The 18,649-nt window shown below is 37.5% G+C and overlaps 1 protein-coding gene across 5 annotated transcripts in view; it reads left to right on the top strand.

The window, feature by feature from the left end:
- Positions 1-300: 300 nt before the first annotated feature.
- satb1b (SATB homeobox 1b) overlaps positions 301-18,649 on the top strand; it is a 57,193-nt gene continuing 38,844 nt past the window's right edge. For 2 of the 5 annotated variants that reach the window (XM_059568522.1, XM_059568519.1), the window contains exons 1-5: positions 302-724; positions 10,975-11,213; positions 14,157-14,333; positions 15,774-15,900; positions 17,178-17,301. In XM_059568522.1, coding sequence (XP_059424505.1) covers positions 11,003-11,213; positions 14,157-14,333; positions 15,774-15,900; positions 17,178-17,301 — 639 coding nt within the window. In that variant the 5' untranslated portion in view covers positions 302-724; positions 10,975-11,002. Of the gene's footprint in view, positions 725-8,840; positions 9,757-10,974; positions 11,214-14,156; positions 14,334-15,773; positions 15,901-17,177; positions 17,302-18,649 lie in introns of those variants that run through there. The other 3 variants (XM_059568523.1, XM_059568521.1, XM_059568520.1) reach the window with 3 other exon arrangements.

Below are 18,649 nucleotides of genomic sequence, written 5' to 3'. Positions count from 1 at the left end.
ATTATGAAATAGCCTAATATAGGGTTTGGAATATATTAACATCCGCTTCAAATGCGCATTTACTTCTTCTTCACAAGATTGTGTTCCCTCTATATTCATCTGGTTTTTAATCTCGCACGCGCGTAATTGAAAACTTATTGATCTATAAACGAACTTAAAAAATCAAATGTTTTCTAGGATTAAGATCCGCCAGTGTGTGTGAAGTCGCACATGAAATCAAATGACTAGAAGTGTTAACACACCGTGGCTGCTGATGGCAAGTTTTAAATAATTTTATACAGTCCTCCTTCCTCACATTTTTTAACATGTGGTGCGTAAATATGAGAATGGCTGAGTGTGAAAGTGGATGAGTCCCTGGAGAGCGCGCATGGAGACGCGCCGCTCCAAAAATCAAAATGGGGCAAGAAGACGCGGTGCGCCACAGCTGGCAGATCGTCTTATGTCGACGGGGAGGGGCGGTTCGTTTACCTGACACCCCTCTCATCGAGCTCGAACCCTCCCCCTTCTCTTGCGCTTCTATCCCGCATCGCAGCCCACGTTGCGCGCAGTCCGTGCGCTCCCAACTTCAGCGGTACGCGCAGGGACATCTCCATCTCCATCAGCGAGCAGAGCTGCGGACGCGTGCCGGCTTTGGATCTCTCAACGTGGGGACGAAGTTAAACGAGCCTTCTCAACTTTTGGATGGAAAACGAGCGCTTTGTCGGAGATTGCTAACTCTTCTAAGGTATCGTCGTATTCTTTTCTTTCTCGGATGTCTCTGAGCATCTGCTCCGAACGCAAAGCTGCTGTATATTTAACGACCAGTCAGATCTGTTTGCTGTCCTGTCTTGTCGATAGATAAACAATTGACATCGAGGGGGGGAAATCGTTCGTGCATACGTTCAGTTGCAACTGATTTTCTTCTATTCGTCTTTTATATATCCAGGTATTTTATGCACTGGATATTGGTTGTAAATCTCTAAATGCAGATTTTTATTAAAAATTTAATTACATTTTTTTAAAGTGGCAAAAGTTCATATTAGATAGTGACCTGGCAAATGCGATTATTTATAACCATGCATGTTCAGGATATAAAAGCACAAACCTATTGCATTTAAGTAGAAAAAAAAAATCCAATTTTATGGAGTCAAGAGGCAGACATGCTCCTAAATAAGATGAAATGACTAATATGACTAAATGATTCTAAATAAACCTGACTGTCAGCCTGCAGTGAATCACACCACACTGTTTTCTTTTTCTGGTGTGATGTAAAAGTTTACGTCTCCGTTTTAATAGGAGGATGTAATGCTCAGGACCCCATGCAACTGAGTGTGACATCTGCACTTGTAAACATGAGAAAGGTTGATAAGCATTTACGTGCAAGGAAAAAAAAAGGCGACAGATCTGACTTTAGGGAGTTAAGATGCAGACACACATTTGTGAAGAACAATATTTAGGGAAATGCACGTTAGTCAGAATATCTATTCTTTTTGCACTCATTTAAATTTCTTTAAATCAGACTGTCAGTACATTTGCTTTAGGGAGAGTACTACTAATCAGTGTGTGTTCAGCAGCTCAGCACCACAAATAATCATTCCCAGCTGAGATAAATACACTTCCAGATTTTTGATCTGAAATGCATGCATTTAGGCACTCTGAACAAATAATAAAAATATATATATAAATACACCTCTGCGCTTTTAATTCATATCTACCACTCTTAATTGGCAATTATATGGGGTGTGATAGAATAAATTATATTACAAAGTGGTTCATTAAATGTTACATTTAAATTTATGTACATTACTGTTATGGTTATAAGTAGCGACCGTACATTACTATTATTATGTTTCACTTTGGTACGTGGATGAAGAGCAGAGAGCAGTTGTAGGAAGTGCATGATGTTCATCACTCGTGGGCAAGATGCTGTCCACAAATGATATTTGTGAAAATGTAATGAATTAATCAGTGATAATTTTGATCGTATGGAATTCAGTCGAGGACTGAGGAATATTATTTCTGAGTGTGGCTGACACACTTTTTGCAATCTCATTTGCAGTGCACAGTATATCTGATTCCTCATTAACAGGTCAATGTGGTAAAAACAAGGTTATTCTTCTTGAGATTACTAGTTATCGGGGGTAGAATTAGTGCGGTTGATCTGGTCAGTGTTTCTCAGAATAGAGCTTGTGAATAGAGCTCTTCCTGCCAGCGTCAGGTTTGCTTCTTGTAAGTGCTGTTTGACATCAAAGTCACTACTTTTATGCAAGTTTTCTTCACTTGTTTCATTCTGACATCTTCTCCACGGTGTCGTGTTAATTTACAGTCTGCTGATGTGAAACCGTGTGGGTCCCCTTGATCTCGACTTGAAAGTTGTTAACCATTTTTTTTGTATTGGCATCACCTAACCCCATTTCCACGGCTGGTTGTTGTTGTTCAGATACTCACCCTGATATGATAACCGAGCCTTAATCATCATCTGCGATGATATCGCTGTCCCAAATCTCAGCACAGTGGCATAGTCTGGCACGCTCAGATGGACCTTGAATAACGAAGACGCTACGGCATACAGACGTGTGTTAAGACTATAGTCGAATACACGTCTGCTATGATCAATGCTGTCAGTTAGGCCCTAAATGCGTAGCACATCCTCGAGCAGCAAATAACAACAGGAAGTCAGAGTAGCTTCTGAGAGAGAAGGTGATACTGTTTAGCTCTTTGTACTGCAAGTGGCCTTCAATTTGGGGGTCCGAAAGGTCAAACTGCTCTCTAAACCCTTAATAATCCAACTTCTCGCCTCTTAAAATCAAGAGAGACGAAGTTGCATCTTTGTCAGGGAGAAACACCATCCCTGGTCGCCCTCCCGACCCTTTGAGACCAATTATCCGGCGCGGTGCATCACAAATTTCCAGCGTGCACCTGAGAGTATAATCAAGGCAACTCGTCCTTGATGAATTATTTCCACTCCGTCTCGCATGATTTGTCCTGTTGTAAGTGACAGCAATCGAGGTGCAACCTAAAATTCCTCGCCTCCCAGATGAAGAACTTCTTGGTTGGTCTGTGTCTGATTCATGTATAGCGAAGTCAAGAGTAATTTCTGGGGTAAAACCATTAATCGCCTTTACCACGGCGGTAATGAACGCTAGGCTGAAATAACAGCTCAGCAAAGAGAAGAATTATACTTGTGGTTAGAGCACGGTAAATACCTGTTTAGCTGCCAGAGTATGCATGTATTAGACTGTCGCCAGCAAATAAGAGGTCTGTCTCGTTTTTTAATATGTGGCTGCTTGGAGATTCCACCCTGTTTGGAAAGAGCTGTTATGATTTCTGATAGTTAGGAAAGGTAACAATGAATCAGAGACTTTTGATGACAAGCTCAAACCAGTTTGGGAAAAAAAAAGAAGAAAGGAAAATCAAGGATTGTTTGTGCATATTTGGGCTCTGAGTCAAGCATGTAAAAAGGCAGACGATCACATGCAACTCGAGAATAATTTAGCAACGTTTTCCAACTTTTATCCCGAGACGATTTGCATATATCAGCAGCGATTTGACGCTCGTGTTAAAATCCGCATCTCATCTCGCGTTTGATTCCTCAAGCGCTATCTCTCTCTCCTTTTTTTATATTTTTACGTGTTTGCCTGCTTTTATCTGGTTTTGAGAATCGGCGCCGGATCTTTTCAGAGGACAAAGCGTCATGACGATTTGGTCATGCTTAGGCTAAATGACATTTGTGTAAAATCAGAAGAGCAATATAATCATTTTCCACAGCACCATCACTAATACAATTTGAAATACGCACTCAAACCTTTTAAAATTTCACATAACCTAAATTTAGACACTCCATATGTTTTGATCTCACATTATTGTCTCCTATTTCTATGCTTGTCGTTATCCGATCTGTGTAGGTTTTCTCGAATCCTTTGTTCTGGTAAGGCGACACAAAGAAAGCAGTATGTATCAGAGGAATGCACATACTGCAAAAGATCAGGGTTTTAATACCCACCCACATACTTGCAACAAACAATTAAAGAAGATACTCTATTTTACAGTGCAAACGCACACACATGCACTTGTAGAGATTTGGAGGGACGCAGATTAACGCCATACAAATCTTTGCCTTTGCAGTGTAGTCAACTGAAAAGAAGCAAGGGCTTTCATTTGTTGCTTTTGATTTCTTGTGCACACACACACACACACACATATAACAGAGAAGGAAGAAGTATATTGATAAAACTGCAAATCCTTCCTATTGTCTGCAGGCCTCTGATGCTGTTCACAGGATGGTTCAAGTTTGAATTTTATACTTCCATATGCTTTTATGCATAACTTAAAAGGTACATTTTCTCCGTGTATATGCATGTGCGTGCTCCCTGTATGATTTGAACCCGTTGACCTTAGAGTTGGTGCCGTGCATTTTTCAAAATAAAGGTTCTGAAAAGGTGTTTTTGTGCAATGGAATTTTCAAGAGTGCATGCTTTACTGCAGAAAAAAAGACAAGCATACTCACTATCATACTTGATTGCATTTCCTGCATTCATTTTGCGGGAATATCTTTAGAACTGTGTGTTAAATGTTGCAAGTGAGAGTATTGCACTCATTTTGAAAGCATAATAAAATTAGCCAAAATGTGGAGACACGTAAAACTTTGTGAATGACGGGCGTTGCAATTCTGCTAAAACTTCTGCGGGCACAGCATCTGCGTGGGCCCACGCGTTGCATCTCAGCAAAGCTTGGACAAAAAGAGCTTCACAGCGGTTTTCTCTCCCTGTCGCTTTAACTCTATTAATTGTTGATGCGTCGCAATCCACGAGGCAGAAATTAGAGGGCTAATTATTCGATCATGTGATGCTGCCCCACTGCAGTGACAGAAAAGTAATTTCCCGGGCCTTGAAACTGATCTCGCTTGATCGTTAGATGACGGATTTGTTTTATAATTCGATAAAAGAGGGGAATAAACAAGCCGATAAAGAGCCTCTTTCGTGCGCTCGGAGGGAGTAATTGTTTTTAAATAATTAATACAGATTCCTGAGGGAGATTCAAAGAGCAGGATCTTTTTGTTGTCATGCGCTTGTGTGCAGCCGGACTTCAGCTCTCGCAGGCTTTCACTGATTTAAAAGCCTCGCACACTTTATTTGGCAGGTGTTCAGATGCGAGCAAGCCACAGGGGGACTTTTACAGTGCACACTAGAGGTTCAACAACACAGTGTGCACTAGACAGAAATGACTGTTCACTGTGCTGCATCGCTTTATGTCACTGCATGCATTAAATAATTAGCCTGCACATATAAAGTGATGGAGTTAGACTCCCCTCACGCATATAAGTCTATTACTGCAGGTTATTTTTATTATTTAATACACTTACAAGTCATGTGAGTCATGCACAGTCAACTGCAAACTACTGTATTAATGTGCTCGAGTAACACAGCTCCTCTATTCTGTCTAAAAATATGCCAGCCACCAATATTTAGAGACTGTAATGAGTTCCACGTTTTCGTGTTTCCAGGAAATGTTTGTTTTGAATGCCTCTAATGGAGATTTGTATACTGCCCATTTGCCTCCGCATTGATTCAGTGTCTCTGTTCGGTATGTGGTGGGCACTGATGACTCTACCCCATGCTGTTTGTGTTATCAAACTGCCGAGATGCTCTTGGCTCTGATTTATAACACTACCTCAAATAATCTTGTTAATGCACATTTAACATTGCGGAAGTGGCAAGCACATAGACTAAACAACACCTACGCGTGCGAGCAGTCAGAATAGCACTGGTGAAATGTGCCGAGTGATAAACTGCCTCCAGTGCAGCTAAGAAGAGGAAGACTGTACTGTCTTCTTGTCATAGGGGTTTCTAACTTTGGATGTACACTTACACATATTGTGTCACTTTTCCGGGGGAAACCGGATGATCTCGAATAAAGGCAAAATAAGCAATGCAACATCCTAGGATGCTGTAAAATAGAAAAAAAGGTGTTAAAGACCTCTTTGTTTTAAGTGTTAGGAGTGTTGAAGAAATGAATAACTCTTTTTTAATTCACTTTTTTAATGTTACATTTTTTTATTTTAAGAATTATGAATTGATAAAAAAAACAACATTTTGTTATTGTTTCTTTTTTGCTGAAAACCCCTCGTAAGTTATTTGATTACAATTTTACAAAAAATTTTCATGTCAATATAAATTGACATCAAATTCTCAGACATTCTAGGATAAATGGAAAAAGGCTAAATAAACAATACAAATGTAAATGAAATTAATAAATCTGAGTTTTTGCAATACATTTTATTTAAATTAATTTTTTGCATTTTTTTTAATTAATAAAAAAAATCTAATGTAGTCAAAATTAAAATGGGGTTTTGTTAAATGCATCATTTTCTGTCTGTCAAAATAAATAAATAAAAATCTGTGATTTAATTATGACTAAATATTTCATCTGACATCAGTATAAACTGACATCAAATTAAGATGGTCTCTCAAGTTTGGATACCCAAAAATTCTTAGATAATATATTTTATTTATATTAGTATGGCTAAATAAAATGGTCACCAATAAAAGTGTCAGAGGAGGCAGTCCAGTACATATTTACAGTGTTGTTTGTGTATTGCTTTTGTTCTGCATTATACATGTGTATTTGTTTATTATTATTATTTTTTGAAGCACTCAGTGTGCTACAAATATTGGCATTTTCAACTCTTCAACTGTGTTTACCCTTCTTTAAATGGGCAAGAGCTGAATTATAACCACAGTTGATCAAATCATTTCTGCTCTGTGAATCTGCATGCCCTTCTGTATGTCAGAGTTAGTGTTGTTGGGCGGTGTGTGTGTGTGTGTGCCAGGGCTCTTGGCAGTGTCTGCACCTGTTGGCAGCATCAGGACCCTCCTGGCAAGGCCAGCAGAAATTGTGTGATGCTCTTGTACGAGTGCAGAGGAGACTGCAGCCACAGCACGTCAACATGGCGGCCACGCTCCGCTTACCACTGCTCCCGGCCGCGTTTCCATTTTACTGTGGAAATAAGAGTGGACCGATGCAACTACACAATCCGTTTATGATTTTGAAATTTATATTTAGAGCCAATGTTGGATTTTAGGAGCAGAAACGCACCAGATAAAACTGAGCTATGTCATATTATTTACTAAGATTGACGAGTTTTAGCTACATATTTTGACATTTTGCACTGAAATACTGATGGGTCTTGTGTAAAAGAGCCATTGTTTTTGATATAACGTTGACTATATTAGTTTTGGCCTAATCTAGAGCGTCGCTGTAGCTGCTGCGCCACCCAATGTGTTGCACATGGACTAGCATCTCAAGACAACAAAAACAAGCTCAGTGCAAATTCACATCAACGCCGGAAACGTGTTTTGCATTGTACGAATGGCATATCACATATGTTGCATTCATACGTGACATAAAAAAACAACAAGGAAACAAAAACTATCATTTACCTATGTCGAATCAATGAACGTATTTCACGACCCCTTATAATGCATTCACCTTTTTTGGTAATGGCTCTTCTCTCACATTTCCTGTTTTTAACAGCAGTGATACTTAGTGTTCTAGTTCAGCACCTCTGCTGACTTCATCTAGCTTTATCACCTTCAGTTTCATGTCTATGCATGTTACACACTCCTGCTTTTAAAAACACATTTAACTCTTTTCACTATAATTAATTATTGGGCCATTAGTCATTATAATTGTTGATTCTGACATGGGCATGCGCTTGGTTACCTTTAAAACTCATCTTCTTTTTTAGAATAAATAAACAATATATTTCACTCTCACTTGACATTATAATAACATACAGTAGCAGAAACAAAGCATCCGGGTTCTTAGTCTTTTGAGTCAAAAAATGTGTGTGTGTGTGTGTATGTGTATATTACTGGTATAGGCTACTATTATTTATTTACATATACATAATGATACATTCAGTATATTCAAAACAATGTTGAAATCATAAACACAGTATGTTAGTGAATTTCAGATTTTGAAAGTTGTTTTAACCAGTCAGGATGTGGAGTGATTAAATTTGACCCCTGCCCATATTTCTGCATGTTGTCTGTTGTCTTTATGTCATTGTGTTTTTATTTATAATATACATTCCAGAGTAGATAACATGTAACGCTGGTGTAATAATTTGTTTCTTTTATTGTATTTGGCATCTTTTTAAAATCAATTAAAGTTGGGAATGATTTCATTCCTGTTTTGATGTCAAAATAATCAAGCGTTTAATAACCGATGCATTTATGTCTTTGTTTTATTTATACTATTTTATAAAATACACGTTTTTACTTTTCACTGCATTTTCTCATGAGTAATCACATTGTAAAAATTGTTTGCGTTAATTTATTCTTCTATCATATTTGCATAAATTAGATCTTTCTCTGTGTGTGTGTTTGTGTGTGTGCGTTCAGGGTTGGTCGTTTGCTGTCACCTGCACATGTGTGTGTGTGTGTGTGTCATGCACCAGCATCACTGACAGATGGCGTGTCCTTTTGCTATAAGAAATATTGTACACTTGAGGCTCTTTTTCAACTTTTTAAAACAGAACCGCGCCAAAACCCCTACTATAATATCATCACATTCGTTCGTACGATCATTCGTTTTTTCTTGCTTCCCCTGGTTACGCTGATCAACTCATTATTAACATCTCAATACACACCATCGGGATCAAAATGCACGCGCTCACGAATAAAGATGGTTTATTTCGTTAAAAAAAATGATTGTATTGTTCTGTTTCGTGCATGTGTATGTGTGTGTACAGGATGTGTGTAGATTCAGTAATAAATGCAGAACCGCCTCACTCTAATCAAGCTGATTAAAAATTCCTGCGCGCGAGCAGGCGGAAATCCACCACCACCATCACCCTCATCATCATCATCCTCGTTCTCCGGCACTTTTACTTTATTTTCGCGTCCATCCTTCTCCAGGACAGCGACAGACGCGAGAGGACCAGAAATCCGCGTCAATCGCGTCGTTTACGAGGTTTAGAGATGAGGAGAAGCGGCAGGCAGCGCGGAGAGGGAGGGATGAGCCGATGCAACTCATAATTTAATGGGGACAGAGAGAAAGAGAGACGGAGAGAGAGAGAGAGAGAGAGAGAGAGAGAGAGAGAGAGTGAGAGAGGCAGAAGGGAAACAGAAAGAAAAGGACGGAGCGCGAATGTTACAAGTGTAACAAGCGGAAGATACAATGTAGCGCTGACGTGCGTCAGGAATGTTCGGATGCTTTGACGTTTCATTCGACGTTCGAAAGTGTATCGCGCACTTTTAAAGCTGCTTCGTATCCGCAGATCGGCTCGAGATGAGACGGCAGGTCGCCGGGGCTTCGTGCTGTTGTTTGGCCAGATGAGAGGCGATTCACGAGCGCTTCTGCTCCTATAGGCTCGTATTGTTGAAGCTCAATGGGATGTGTAGGGAACGCTGGGGGTTACTTTAGTTTTTTAGCGTTATTCTGCGCACAGAACGGACGGTGGATGTGATCGTAAACTCTATTGAACTCTAGACTCGCCGGGGATCGTTGCATTTCGGCTTGATGCATGCGTCTACGGTCTTTAGCTCTCATCATATTTGAAAGTACTTTACGCTTCGTCTGTATGGTTCTAGCTGTATTATGCACCGTAATTCATGGCTTAGCGTTTGATATTAGGTTTTGGTTGGACGATCTGGAAGTTTTCTATGTCTCAGAATAGAATAGCTGACATAAAACTGATTTTCGAGTGAAGTTTGTGCTCCTCCTGCCAAAACTTGTTCATCCACAGCTCCTTTATATGTTCTTGTTAAAGTGGTGAGTTCAAGCTTGTTATTTATCTTATTTCTTTGATTTACTGAATGATTTTAATTATTTGTAAATGTTTTCTTATATTTAATTTATTTATATATATATATATATATATTTAATTTATAAAATAAATAATTTATTTATTTATACATTTTACTTTTATTTTTATATATTTTTTATTAAAAAAATATATTTTTCTGTATGCACACTAAACATTTTTAACCATTGATTTCTATGATATGGATCTAAAATGTAATGTATCTAGTTATATATGTCATATACCTGAATCAACTTGCTTTAGGTTACAGCAATGAATTTTAAGGGTCTGGGGAAGTTGAAATATATAGGTTTTTAAGATAACACTTACTCATTTTTACTATAAGTTTGTTTCCATTCACATAGAAGTATTTACTTTCTACAAAAGTGCACAGAGTTCCTTTTTTTATCTATATCCTCTATACCTGTTTTATTGGTTTTTAAATGATCATGTCACATACAGTAAGTTCATCGACGTGGAATTCATTGTTGCATGTCCTATGTCTTGTTTGGCCTGTTTGATGAAATCTAACCCCGTCTGTCATGGTGTCTGGAGCAATGTTCCTTATCGCTGCGAATGCAATGTTGAGACAAGGTCTTTTAAAGATTACTTTTCCAGTAATCTTAGATAATCCAACGCCTTTCTTTTGTTTTGGCATTTTAGGGAAACTTTTTTTTGGGTATCATTCAATACAAACAGTTGAAACCAATAATCTTTTCACTGTGATTAACACGCATGTCTCAACCTAAATCAGGAATTCATGGTCTCTTTTAGTTTTAAAGATCTGATCCACTAAATATTTCAAAGCCTGTCTCTCTCGTAAGGAAAGGTTTGTTGTATGGTGCGCTGATCACTGAAGTGGACTCCTGAACATTAATGCGACTGTACAAAAACTAGCTTGTTTGCTCTCCACATGGGACTCTGCAGTGGGTTGGATGTGCATAATACATGCTTTTAGAAATGGGAATGTGATCATTGCATGAAACATTGTAAATGCCATGTAACATTAGGCTTGATTTGACATTTCAGTCTACATGGAAGGGACAGAGTTTATGTTGCAATTTCATTGTCTTTTAGGTTCAGTAATCTTTATAATAGGAAGGAAAATGTTTATGATGTTTATTTTATGGCACTTGATCATCCAGCCGCCCTGACGCCACTGCTTTTCTTGTTATTTTTCCCTTCAGGTGACAGTGAGCAGTGGTGCTGAGAACCATGGAGCATCTCAGCGAAACATGCCAGGGGATGGAGAACTGTGAGATGGTCAACAACCTGAATGACACCAAGGCCCCTCCGGCCAAAATGGCCCGCCTGGAACAAAACGGAAGCCCGCTGGGCAGGTCTCGTCTAGGTAGCACTGGAGCGAAACTCTCCGGAGTGCACTTCAAACCCCCTGGACATCATCTGAAGGCCTGCCACAAGAGGGGTGAGTTTGCCTTTTCTTACTACTTCTTACCACTTAAAAAATAAAGGTTCCAAAAGGGGGTTTTCACTGTGATGCAACAGAAGAACCATTATTTCTCGCCCAGAGAACCTTTCAGTGAACAGTTCTTAATAGAACCATTTTAAAGTGTGAAGAAGATTTATAATATCTGAAGAACCTTTTTTCACTATAATGAAAGTTATACTATTTCACTGCATTTGAAAGTTTTCCATGGATGCTCTTCATGGCTCTTCAGGGAACCATCAGTGCTAGTAAAAAACCTTACAAAAGTGAACTTCCTCAAATTCCACCATTCCACCAAAGGTATTTTATAGTGGAAAAGGTTCATTGAAAGGTTCTTTGTGGAACCAAAACTGTTTTATTGCATCACTAGAAAAAACCCTATGGAACTTTTATTTCCAAGAGTATGTTTCCTAACTAGGATGGAATTGATTTTAGTGAGAAGCAATTTGTCTGTCCATTCAAATTTGGACCAATGATATTTCACAATGGGTGGAGCTACCAGATATTTAATCACTCAGAAACCCAAGTGGCCGACAAATTGTTCCATTTTATTTTGTGGCCATGGACGGTTAGGACCCTTTTTTATCTGCATCTGGTTAAATTATGATGTAAACATGCAAAGTAGTTTGCTCATTTTATATATTTGTTGCATAACTTTGCCACCAGCAGGATTTCTAAGAGTGCATTTAGTAGTTATTGTAAGCAAATTTGTATTGTTTTAATAAAAAAACAGTTACTGTAGAAGTTTATCTGCTGCTTTGAGATGACACACAAAAACTTTTCAAATCAAAATTCTTAGTAAATGAACCCTGATTATTTTATTGGTTGCTGATTTGACATTTTAGAGCATTGCTATTTATTTTAGCATATTTTTCCTGTGGAGTTATTTGAAGAAAAGGATCACTAATAATAATAATAATAATAATTTATACATATATAAAGGAAAAACGTTTTAGTTGCAACAGCTAGCGTCAGTTGTTCATGTTCCCCAACCACATTAATAGCTCTCTGGGTGACCGTTATTATTATTTAAGGGAAAAAGTGAACTTTTGCTGAGTGCTTGCTGAACTTTGGAAGCTACTGTATTCATTGTTTCAGCTGAATAATATTTACCATGGGCTTTTCTCAGCTCTCTGGGAACAAAGCGTGTATTGATCCTGAAATGAACCGACACAGCAGTCTTTATTGTTAGATCTTTATCTATTAAAAATGGAAAAGCTTCAATTCAGCACATTCCCTGGCATCTGCTTATGATTACCCTATTTATTGATTGTTTTCCAGAAAACGGTCGCATTCTTAGGAAACTGTGACCGCGTGGAGCAGAAATATGATTTATTACGATTGCCCCGGATAGATGGCATTGATATTACCCCCAGCCTGTATTAAACCCTGTAAAAATAAAGATCCTGGGTCCAAGAGATCATGAAGTTCCTGAAATTTCATCATCGCAGTGTTGCAGCTGGCTGGTATTATGTGATATTTGCACAGTAAACCCGAACACATGACAGCTTTGGATGGAGATTCTTCGTTTTTTTTCTTTTTTTTTTCTGATAGCGGCACGCTGTTTACACAGACTCGTAAACCTCAGGGCTATACGGTGCATTGGGAGCCACTGCACAGCATCATGGGAAGGGTACTGGGATCTGCCTGAAGAAGTATTCTAATGTGATTTGAGCACCTTAACAATAAATAAAGCGCTAAAGCCGCGATGAGCTCTAACCTTTTAGTGTGCTAACACGTTTAAATAGCAGAGCTGTTTCGTTGACGCCGTCTACGCTTGTTGTGCGTTCTGATCTAATTATGCATGTTACAATGCTGCTTTATTGCAGCACCATTACAGTGGATGATAACCAATTGATAACAGCCTTGCATGGAAAAAAATAATTTCAGGCAAAAAAACAACAACCCTATTTTGATTAATAAAACCTTTTTTTAAAGATATTTTTCACAAAATAACAATGACGATGTTTTTTCAGATGATCAGCTTTAATGCAGTTTTCAAAATAAATCAAGTGTCAAGTTTTGGTTTCAATGACAAAATGTAGCCTTTAAAATGTATAATATATATATGAAAAATATGCTCAAAAAATTCAATGTCAAAGCACTTATAAAGCACTTATTAGTACATGTATATTTCTTTGATACTGTTATTTTGCAATATTTTTTTAATCTTTATTTTTACCTTTATTCAGCAAGGATGCCTTAAATTGATTAAAAGTGACAGTAAATAAATGTATAATGTTACAAAGGATTCTATTTCAATTCAATTCTGTTTAGAAATGACAGAAGCATCTATGAAAATAACTCAAAATCTGCAAATGAGTGAAAAATATTTTCAAATGCTCCATTTCACAAGTTGGCTTATGTTTGCATTTTCATAATTCTAACCTTGAAAACAGGATTAGGCATATACAATAATATCACATGTGAAAATCGGCTGATAATGGAACTAATAGTTGTAAATGATCTCAGAGGAAAACAGGAATCGTGTATTTGCAGTGGCTTTTCTTCTAAATACAGGGACAAAACAAGACTTCTCCACCCTACAAATGTGTGTCAAAAGCTAAAATGCTACAAAATGCATAATTTTGTAAGGATAATATGATGTGATAGAGACAAACAGGCACTATTTTTGGAATCAGTGTGGTGGTGTTATTGGAGGTTGCATGCAAAGGCAAATGTCATTATTAAACCTATTGCCATATATGCTTAGGATTCAGGGGTTTTCAAAATTGTCAGCCACATAGCAACATGATATCATTAAAAACAACTTAATTCTTTTTTTAAACTATTCTTTGCATTTGCATGAATATGCAACAAAAATAACACTGTTGTTTAAAGTCTGTGGCATTTTAGCATCTCCCTGTTGTGTTGCATGCTTTCTATGCAGCGGTGTGAAGCCTGCTGTCTTGTTTCTGCTAGGTAACATGCTGCCAGTGTTTTGTGTGGTGGAGCACTACGAGAGCCCCATCGAGTTTGACAGCAAAGAGGAACATGCTGAGTTCGTTCTGGTCAGGAAGGACATACTCTTCAACCAGCTAATCGAGATGGCCCTGCTCTCCCTGGGCTACTCACACAGTTCGGCTGCACAGGCTAAAGGTACGGCGCGTTTTTATCATCCTAAGCAAGGCGTACAGACACATTGTGCACGGCAATACCTATTCATCCAGAATGTGTGTGTTTTTAGCTTTTTTTTGCAGTCAGATCAGAATCATGAGTCATAAAATGCCGGGCAGATGCTCTGATATTTTTGGAGGCTAAACAGAGATATTTTTGGAGTGATTTGTTGGCTGTGTTTTGGTAGTGCATGCATGCTTCTGCTCGGGCTGACCTGATGCCGAGGTCAGGGGGTTGTGGGTAGAGGCAGGAACAGACAGGTGCACCTCCTGCTCTCTGTAATCACTCTTCTCTCAATGGGAACGAGTGTGGAGGTGGGCCTGCGGTTTCTAATTGCTCGCTTTATGGAGTTGGGGGCTATTTTAAGAGCCGTAGCCTTCAGCCTGTAATTTATTGCAGGCTGTCCATCATAATTTCTTTTTTCTTTGGATCTTCTGGATTCTTATTTTTTCTGTTACCCATTTAGTGCCAGTTGACAGACAACATACAGTATGGTGGAGCAATATTTTTTTTAAAGAATGCTGTTTTGCAACCCTGTATAAAAAATACCATGGTATAACCATAAAAACAAAGTTAAGGACCATGACTGTGTTTTAAAACCTTGTGGGCAACAAGTCAACATACACATTTCATACAAATATAGTTAGTATTCACAAAAGACTCAATGAAGTTGAGTTTGGCAATGTGATGTGTGATTAAGTTAATGTGATATTCATAAATCAGTACATAAAACAACAATAGGAAGCAGGACAACACTGAATATAATATAAAATATTTATTGAGCTGCAAATCAGCATATAAGAATGATTTCTGAAAGATCATGTGACTCTAAAGACTGGAGTAATGATGCTAAAAATTCAGTATTGTGTCACAGAACTTTTTTTTTTAATTAAAATAATATTTCACAATATTACTGATTTTACTGTAATTTTGATTAAATAAATGCAGTCTTGGTGAGCTTAAGAAACCTATTTCTAAAGCATTAAAACACTTAACAGTACTTAAAAATAAATATATTAGTTAAAATTGTCAATCTTAATTATATTTTGGCCTTAAGTGTATTTATAACCAACATTTCTCTCATTTCGCTTGGATACTTTTTTTAATGAACCATGTCGCAATGCATTATGAGATTGTGTTGTCCAAAAAACATGCATGTGTTGCTGCCTGCTATAATTGTAGGCAGTTCACTAGATTTTGAGTGAAATCATTGTGATGGTTAAACCATGGTATTCTTTGAAGTATGCTACTATATAAATTAATATTTAGAAGCATGGTGCAAGAATATGGTTATCAAATAGTGCTTATAAAAGTATTGTAGCTGGCTTTTTTGTGAAGAGCTAATAGAAATGTGCAGTCCTTCATGACCGTGTGCTCTCGTATGTGTGTCTGTCTGTGGTAAATGGTGTCGTCTCACCGCAGGTCTGATTCAGGTGGGCAAGTGGAACCCCGTGCCTCTTTCCTACGTGACGGATGCACCCGATGCCACAGTGGCGGACATGTTACAGGATGTGTACCATGTGGTCACGCTGAAAATCCAGCTACACAGGTCAGTGTTTCCCATGTACTGTACCCACAGTGCCGCCACATACAGTACTGTTTTTCCCACAAGCCACTGGTGTGGGCACACACAGACACACCTCTTCCTTTTTCTGTAGACATCCATGTACATCTGTCTGTCTGTGTCTCTGTGTCGTCTCCAGAGGCTGTGTGGCTGTCTCACACTTTAAGGTGTGCCGGATCCAGTCTCTCCTTTTCTTTCTGTGTGTGTGTGTGTGTGTGTGTGTCTATGTGCAAACATTGACGTGTTAATTGCACATTACAGCAGTACTACCACTCATCCAATCACTCCAGTGTTTTAAAGAACTATGAAGCCATCAATATTTAATTATTAACCCGGGAAGCCTTTATTAGAACAAAAATTCAAGATTTAGAATGTCATTTTTACTTGCAGCGTCAGTTTTTTACCAAAAATAAGCCATTCATTTACATTGAAGTATGAATCATACAATAAAAATAAGTGATTTAGAAATTTTTGTTTTGTACATTTTCATATTTCTATTCATATTTTTAGTTCATGTTTCATTCAAAATTAATGTATGTACACGCACATCCAAAACAATAATAATGACTATATGTATTATTTATTGTGATAAGTTGAGTTTGGTGTTCCATCATTGTTACCAAACAGGTTTCCCTATCTGCCATTGGCCAGTTGAACATCTCTGAATGGTGTTTTTTTTTTTTGCGTGGAGTGTTGCGATATTTTTTTGGCAGCTTGCCATTTATTGCATCCTATTGAACAAGCGTTCATTAATGAAACCCTGAATGCAGCTGTGTTTTCTCCGTTGATTCGTTGGTGGATTTTTTCCCCCAACACATGCATAAATGTTCTTAACACTGTATTTTTTTCTTCTTTTAAAATAAAATTATTTAGATGATAGTGGATGCTGGTCCTTTTTAATGCATCTAGCATCTAAATCTAGACGGAAACACCTTAAATTGTTTTAGCAAGCACATCAAGGCAGGAAGGTAGAAGTAACGTGAAATAATAGTCGCCACATGCAGCTGATGTATAATTCATGCATCAATACAGCAGATGTGTTGTATAAAGTAATTAACTAATCAGAACAATCAGGAGAGAGAGAGAGAGAGTGGAGAGACTCCAGATGCATCTGCTTCATGCGCCAAATGAAATCTGTCTGTCTTAGAGGGACGCTTGCAGCAGCAAACCAAAGCCCAGTGCTCACCGTCCTCTCTCTCTCTCCCTCTCTCTCTCTTTTGTTTCCCTTTTTCATCTCTCTTTTGTTCTATCCCTTCCTGCAGTTGTCCTAAACTGGAAGACCTTCCTCCAGAGCAGTGGACCCACTCTACAGTAAGAAATGCGCTCAAGGAGTTACTCAAAGACATGAACCAGAGCTCTCTGGCAAAAGAATGTCCCTTATCACAGGTGCTGGAGCCTTCCACGTCTAGTTGCCAAGATTGCAAGTGTCCCTTTTTCAAATGCCCAGAGTTTGACAGAGTGGAAATGGACAGAATTGCCATAGAAATCCAAATCAATAGCCATTGTCATCCCTGTAGATTAATGCACTTTATTCTGATGCTGTTGCAGCAGTGCTAGCCGCTGTGAATGTGAGTATTGTTGGGTAAACAATGGGCGAACCACAATGATCTTGATAACGCATTACAAGCTGTGAACTGTTATGGGTGAATCTCACGAAACCTGTCAACATGTCGTGCTTTAACCTTAGAATCTGTGGAAAAAGAATTATGGTTGCTTATGCAAAAATTAATTGTTTTTACTATATATTTATGTCAGTTACAGCTCATGTTCTTATTACCATAATGAAAAAAATAAATGTTTATATATATATATATATATATATATATATATATATATATATATATATATATATATATATATATATATATATACGTTTTTAAATGAACTATTGAAAATTTATTTATACATCATGCAAGTATTTAATACTTTAGATTTTAAAAATAATAAAACATCCAGACTGTTACAGTGAAGGGGAATATTTTAGGGGGGAAAACAGCTTAATTGTGGTTAAAATTAGCATTTAGTTTTGTGAATTTAATATTAAAATAATATATTGATACAGCATGATAGTGTTGTTTTGGAGTCACTATCATGTTTATTTTATTTTACTGAATTATGCTGATTTTAAAAAGTCTAATAAAAGTGAGATGTTGAACATCCAGACTATTAGCGTAATGAGAATTGGAGGGGGAAAATCTGCTAAAGCAAACAAACCAAAAAAGCATTGGTCCTTAAAATAGGCTTAGTTTTGAATGTGAATTAACTTTTTATTTTAAAACTAAAAGATTATTTTTAAATAAAGTATTTAAACAGCATGATAGTACTAGTTTTGCCATATTTTTTTACATTTATGCTGATATAAAAAGTTATATATATATATATATATATATATATATATATATATATATATATATAACGGTATTACTGTAATAAAAATCTCACCAGAATTACCTTTGAGAATAATCAGAAAAAAGTGAAGCATGAAACATCCTGACTATTACATCAATGAGAATTTGAGGGATAAAAATCTGCTTAATAGTATTGAAAATAATGGATACAATTTTTTAATTGTCCTACGATTGAATTTCTTTTGATGATTTATCCTCTTCGATTTTGCAGTGAAATGTGATCTGGGCATGCTTCCATGAGATTCACCCTTAAAACCACAATGTATTTTAAGGATAGGCGAGTGTTTTAGCTTGTGTGTTGGTGCAGTCGCAGTCTTATTTCGTGT

This window comes from Carassius carassius, chromosome 15, assembly GCF_963082965.1.
Source record: "Carassius carassius chromosome 15, fCarCar2.1, whole genome shotgun sequence".
Lineage (NCBI taxonomy): Eukaryota > Metazoa > Chordata > Actinopteri > Cypriniformes > Cyprinidae > Carassius > Carassius carassius.
This window is presented reverse-complemented; position numbering and strand designations above follow the sequence as displayed.